We start from the raw sequence: 6,768 nt of genomic DNA, 5'->3' as shown, positions 1-6,768 counted from the left end.
GCATGCTACTTTGTGATTCCATTCCAGTCAAAACTAATTCTTTATATACATGCTACTTTGTGATTCTATTCCAGTCAAAATCAAATATGTATTCATTGTTATATGTATGCTTCCTTATGATTCCATTCCAGTCAAAAATATTTCTTGGTGATTCCATTCCAGTCAAAGTTACTTCATTCCATTCTTTGTGATTCCATTCCAATCAAAGTTAATATGTATGCAGTTAATATGTATGCTTCTTTATAATTAAATTTTCCATTACAATCAATGTTACTTCATTCCATTCCAACAAGAAGTTAAGATAACAACTCTATTCTATTCAAACAACATCTTTCAATACATCATGTGACTTCATTTCATCATATACACGATGATCAGAAAAAGAAATCCAATGGTAAACTTATATATTTTCTCCTTCATTGCAATGGCATCAGAGTACTTTTCCTTCTTCATCTGTTCCATGTCTTCCTTCACCTTCTCTACTTCGGTCTTCAATGCTACTAATTCAGCTTTCATTCCCTCCACCACTTCCATCAGAGGCATCTGTACAAGTTCTACATCCAACCATTTCCAATATTTGCATTTACCCTTCCACAATAAAATTTCAAAGTGAGATTTCAAATCTGGAATAAATGAATCAGAAAAGAGGGGAAATTTAAGTGAAATTGCTTACCTCATTGCACACCATGAAATGCCTCCCTGGATTCTTTGGTGTTGTTGATGTTAGAATACGTGCAGGGAACCCACAATCACAAGTTTTTGGATCATTCACTGTGGATTTCTTGCTTGATCGATTGAGGGAGGATGAGATGCTGTAGGAGGAAGCCATCGGGTATTAGGGCAACGGGGTATTAGAGCACAATAAATGAACAACAAACGCCCCTCCTTTAATAACAAGAACCCTAGATGCCAGTTAGGATCAAAACTGACACGTAGGATCAATAAATTCATTGAAACCGGCAAAAACCAGTCGGAAGGGGAAAATTTGCACAAATCAACAAGTTAAAGGGGTTAATAGAGTACGAAAAAAAGTTCAGTGACCAAATGTGATCAAAATCAAAAGTATGTTACCCTCTGAAGTCATTATCCCATTTCGTTTTGGGTTCAAAAAGTGATATTTAATAGTGTCGAAGAAATGCAATAGAGAAAACAACTGTAGGTACTAAAATTACAATTATTGATAAGATAAAGATACCACTAGAATCCCTTATCCTGTTATCCATTTGCATACTTATTTGTCTATTTGCGTTATAAATATTTGTGCAAAAATAAATGTTACATTTAGAAAAATATTTGTCTATTTGCTAACTCGTTAAATATTTGTCTATTTGGGTTATAAATATTTGTACAGAAATAAATGTTACATTTAGAAAAATATTTGTCTATTTGCTAACTCCTTAAACAAGGTTCACGTTTTTTTCCCAATGTCAGGACTCCTTTTTGATCGTTGACTTTCTTTTTATCACATTGATATGGTATTATGGTATTCTAAAATATGTTATTGTTTTTTTTTTAAAGAATTTCTCTAATGAGAGCTTTCGGACCAACTTTTGTGTACCGGTTAATCCTCCACTACAAATTTGAGGTTATGTCTCATGTACTGGAATCAATACATGCGAACTTCCATGGCCAGGATTTTAATATTGGTCAATAAGTTATCTATCATATCTTTTATATGTCTTACCAAGTCACCATAATCCAAATGGTTAAACTAATTCATATGATTATATAATTTAATTTATTGTTTTTATAAGTAGAATAAAAAATATAATAGAGTAGAATTTCTTTGGGCAAAACATAACTTTATCAATTTAAGAATTTAAGATCTCTATTACTTGGTAACTTTTTTTATGTGAATAAGTTCATAAAGACAAGCCAGACTTGTAGCTTCAAAGAAAGAATCAAAACCACATTTTTATGTGAATAAGTTCATAAAGATAAACCGACTTGCAGCCCAATGAAGATAGTCGATGATATCCAGTTAATCTCTTTCAATTTGTTGAAATATAGAGGGATGTTTAGTTCTTTAAATTGGTTTGATAGATGTAATTCTTCTGTTTCTCTTGTTTGTATGTTGTAATTTGTCTAGCATGATGCTGGTTTCGTTTTAATGTGATTCTGTTGTTCGAAAAAAAAAAAACAAAAAAAAAACGTTATTAATATATATGAAGGCAGACGATTTTTATTGATATGTCGAAGGACTGACCAAAGGCTATTCAAAGGAGATCCCAAAAGCAGACTTTACTTTTTTGCCAAGGAAAAGAGGAAGAGGAAGCAAAGTCAAGATTTTAGACATTAATTCTTTGAAAGCAAAAATGCATCATTTCGTAGGCCATTACGTGTATTTTCCATCAGATATGGAACATTAACTAGATCACCATAAATGCTTGTATATAATAAAAGCAACCCGGCTTTATACAAATGTTCATTCTGCACTTTCTGACTTATAGTATATCATAGTCTAAGCTTTATTTGACACCTATATAAATTTCAAATACGTAAAATAGTAAAATGACATTAAAATCACTAACAGTCATCCCCTAATTTACAATAACATTTGAATTTAGTCATTTACACGAAAAGGTAAACAAACATAAACTTGTGCATAGATGATAACTGTCCTGAAAAAAAAAAGGATGAAGACGAAATCTACATATTGCACCAAACCACGATAAGCATTCGGGTAATTTACTCTTAGTTGTAAGTACACCAAGAAGAGATCCACTTATTATAGATTTATTTTCTTAACATTTCATCTAATACGTGCTACTAGCTAGGCAATGAACAACTAAAGATATTCAGGAACATAAAAAAGAAGGTCGAGCATAGATGTTCGCTTACATAGCATAGCGTATTGGTAGTTATGGTTCAAGGATGGGTCCATTGAAAAATGACTCCATAACTATTTATTGCACTTTATTGATACATGATAATTTAAAAAATAATTATTATTTCAAAATTTTCTCTATCTAACCATGTCGATTCCTAGGGCGAAAAGAAAACAAATAGACCCCACTATTATTATTCAAAAAAACAAATATATTACAAAAACAACTAATTTAAAGAAAAATATTTCTCCTAACATTTTTAAATAAGTTAGTTTTTTTATCTATAATTATATCATATACTTTAGTAATTTTGGGCTCCTTAGAAACATAAGCTCACATCTAACCATGTTGATATTCCTTTTCATGATTTGTCATAAACATAGCTCTTTAAATAACAATTCTCATAAAACATCCACTAAAATAGAACATGAATAAAAATATGTTTCATTTAACAAGCAATTTATCCTAACAAAAATGTAAAAGTTTCATACAACCATAAGTTTGAATACCATGGATCCATAACAATACATAATCTTACAAAATTGCTCAAAATCTTTACCACTAACCCGATCCATTATCACGAGCACCTACGAGGCTACGACACTCCTAAACTGCTTTAAAATCTCGGAGGACGTCACAATTCCAACCAACGTATAGTCCTCTTGAACCACCCACGCATAACTAACACGAAGCGCAATCATTTGAACCATAACCGCCATTAAACTATTCCACGGATGACACACAATCGCAGTCGACCGCCTCCCGGGGTAAATCGACCGCCCCACCGCACCATTTTTGGTACTCCCGAATTCCTCATCTGACGAGCAACACGAAGAAGAAGATGACGACGGGTTGTAGTAGTCATCCATAAGGTCCAACATCGCGCTCAAATTCCTCTCTTGTAAACGCATCTTGACCAAGTGGACCAAATTATCAGACGGACCATTATGGTCGATATACGCCATGAGATCCCCCGCAGAGAGGGTTGCAATTGCCGCCGCTACAGTTTCGTCGCAACACGTGAGGGTAAAAGGGGAAATTTCTCCTAGTAAACGGTTATCTTTGTTGATAACTGCGATTGAGGTTTGAGCTGAGAGTGAGTGTGAAATTAAGGGTAGGGTAGAAATGGCGGGGTCTTCGTAGTGGATTGTGAGTGTTTGCTTAGTGATTATGTTTAGATCTTCTATGGTGAATGTAGGTATGGGTGAAAAGACACCGATCGCGTTTAGGAGGAAACGAAAGACATCTTCTCGGGTTAGCCAACAAAATTCTTGAGTGTAATGAAGAGTAGGGGCATGAAGGGGAGATTGTGTAAGTTGGCTTTTCCTTAAATTGGTTCTTGCATTGTTATGTATTGGTATTACTAAGTTTTGAGCTCCTTCAAGTATGCAATCTATTGCCTCCAAGAGACTAGAAAAATAAAAAACATAAAAAGAGATGTAATAAATGATGGTTTCATGAATGTAAATGAGTATGGAGTTTGAATATGTTTCATGTTTATGCACACGAAGAAATTTTATATATTTATTTTAACATTACTCGTTTTTGTTATTTATGATGATATTTTCACATGAATGGTGGGATCTGCTTTACAATTTGAGGTCAATCATACGTAACCTCCATAATATATTTTTACTTGCACTTATGGATCTTAAAAGTAACAATTGACTATTTGAACAAGATGTAGAGTGAAAAATATTTTATTGAGGTCTGATTGCTTCTAGATAATCTGAAGTATTTTACAATAGTTTGAAGCAACTTCAATGAATCATATTATATTATAATATTATATTATCTATAACTGAGATCCCTTTTTGTTCTTTTTGAACAGGTGAGATTTTGAGCATAAAAAATTTAATGTAATTCAAATCACATCACACCAACCCTTTAACTTTCATAAGGAGTGATTCGCCATTTTCTTCATGTATTAAAAGATATCTGACTGAATTCATTAATTTCCATTTTTGGTGTTAAATACACTGTTGTTTTTCAGGGAAATAATGTAGTACAGAGTCCCTTTTTATGGGAGAAATAATACCCTACGTAAACGGAACTTACAACTAATTTCATTTCGGAATCAATTCTAGATCTAATTCATACCTAATACCTTTCATGTATCTTGCAAATCTATCTGATAAAATTAATCAACTTTCAATCTAGGTTTTACATAACCCTCTTGATAAAATTTACTTATTTACGGTCCTTTTCATGCGAGAAAACAGATCCTTAAGAAGCTAAACTTAAACCTACATTAACTAATGAATTAAATTACGTCGACAATTTCATTCCAGGAACAATTCTAGATGAATTCATGTAATTCACCCATTTCAACTTTGACCTACCAAGCAATTTGCATTAAATTCTATTGATTTTGATTGTTAAAAATCAATAAACAATCAAAGGCAAAACAAAAGAATCGTAAAACGAACCTCGAATTCGGTTCCAGATGTCTAATTTGCCCTTTCACCTTCGTAACCAGATCCGAAACGTTCGATTGAAGCGCATCCAATGGATGCGACAGATTCTCTTCTTTACAGAGATGAACAATCACATCAACCATACAGATCTTCCCCACACATCGACAACACCCGGTGTCATTACATGCCACCACAGAATTGGAATGTTCCGAGCTCCATACGCTTACATAGATCTCTCCTGACGTTTTTAGGGCAAGCACCGCGTCCGCGATGGTAGCGGTGGTCGGTAACGGCCTCAACGGCGGCTTTCCTAGGCACAAGTCGGAGATTTCGCTCGCCAAGAAGCTAATTGCCATACAATATTACAATGGAGTTGAAATTATGGACGAGCCTTTAGCGGTTTATGGAATATTCGTTTTTCTGATCAAATGGCATGAAGCTTCGGTATTTATAGGGGGAGGGAGAATCGAAAAAAGGATTGGACGATTTTACGAATCCGATCCTTTGTTATTTAAATATGTGCAGTTTCTACCATGAATTAAGTTTAATGATAAATTTGGTATAGATTTATTGTAATCCAACGAAACTTATCATCATCATCATCATCATCATCATCATCATCATCGGTCGAAGTGGAGCTCACTCTCTCACAAATAAATAATTTGATTGGAAATTAACTTCGTAAGGTCTCGTTTTCAACAGCATATTTCGTATGTTATTTCAATTGAGACGTTTGTCTATTGTATTTTTTTTCTTTTGTATTTGATATTTATTTCTTTTAATTTGTAACTAGGTTATAACATGTGTAAACCATAGATTATAATAAATATGTTTATATAATAGGATGAAAAATTATTTAATTATACAATCGGTGAAAAAAGATATATAATTCATCATTAACAAACAAATAATAAAATATAGAAAGATTATATCTATAAAGGTAAGTGAGATATTTAGGATACATTAAAAATCTAACATAATTAAAATCATAATGATTTTATTAGATAAAAAATCAAAATTGTGGTATTTGTCTTTACAATTTGAATGTGATTTCAAATCTAGAAGCAATGATATGATATTGAGTTTAATTTTAGAAAATAAAATAAGAAATTTAGAAAAAAGACATTTATGTTTTGTTTAGAAAAAAGACATTGTCAAAAATTAGTCTAGAAAAAAGACATTTATGTTTTGTTTATTAGAATAAGATAAATACATAGATATTATGGGTATTTTTGTTAAACTTTATGAGTAAATATTATATAGTTAAATAATTTTATATAGATATTACCGATAAATGAAAATATATTGTTTGTTAACATGCTAAAGGAAGATGATTTGTACACAATAATTTTTCTCCATACACAACAATTGGTGTTTTAAAATATTATAATGTACAACTATATAATACATAAATTGTTGTGTCTAACAAAAAACAGTTGTGTATGAATCACTTACCCATGCTAAATGTACTGGCTAACATCAATGGAAAATTGTAAAAGAATACAAGACGTTATGAGGAACAT

At 32.1% G+C, this 6,768-nt stretch overlaps 1 protein-coding gene across 2 annotated transcripts; it reads right to left on the bottom strand.

The window, feature by feature from the left end:
* Positions 1-246: 246 nt before the first annotated feature.
* On the bottom strand, positions 247-5,683 carry LOC145006068 (CBS domain-containing protein CBSX5-like). Of its 2 annotated transcripts, XM_078965161.1 has the most exons (3): positions 5,258-5,683; positions 674-812; positions 247-588 (listed from the first exon to the last, which is right to left on the bottom strand). In XM_078965161.1, exons 1-3 carry the CDS (start codon positions 5,599-5,601, stop codon positions 352-354), a joined length of 720 nt encoding a protein of 239 aa, XP_078821287.1. In that variant the 5' UTR covers positions 5,602-5,683; the 3' UTR covers positions 247-351. The 2 variants fall into 2 exon arrangements, with proteins under 2 accessions (XP_078821287.1, XP_078821286.1); XM_078965160.1 differs by lacking the exons at positions 247-588; positions 674-812 and adding an exon at positions 3,257-4,238.
* Between the last annotated feature and the right edge of the window lie 1,085 nt (positions 5,684-6,768).

This window comes from Lactuca saligna, chromosome 7 (assembly GCF_052625555.1).
Source record: "Lactuca saligna cultivar CGN05327 chromosome 7, ASM5262555v1, whole genome shotgun sequence".
Classification (NCBI taxonomy): domain Eukaryota; kingdom Viridiplantae; phylum Streptophyta; class Magnoliopsida; order Asterales; family Asteraceae; genus Lactuca; species Lactuca saligna.
The sequence above is the reverse complement of the archived record's forward strand: the minus strand, read 5'-3'. Positions and strand labels throughout refer to the sequence as shown.

Excerpts from the sequence above, each read along its gene's own strand:
- LOC145006068 (XM_078965160.1), bottom strand. The coding sequence starts at position 5,601 with ATGGCAATTAGCTTCTTGGCGAGCGAAATCTCCGACTTGTGCCTAGGA. Across the intron at positions 4,239-5,257 it reads CATCTGGAACCGAATTCGAG|TCTCTTGGAGGCAATAGATT; the intron begins GTTCGTTTTACG and ends TTATTTTTCTAG.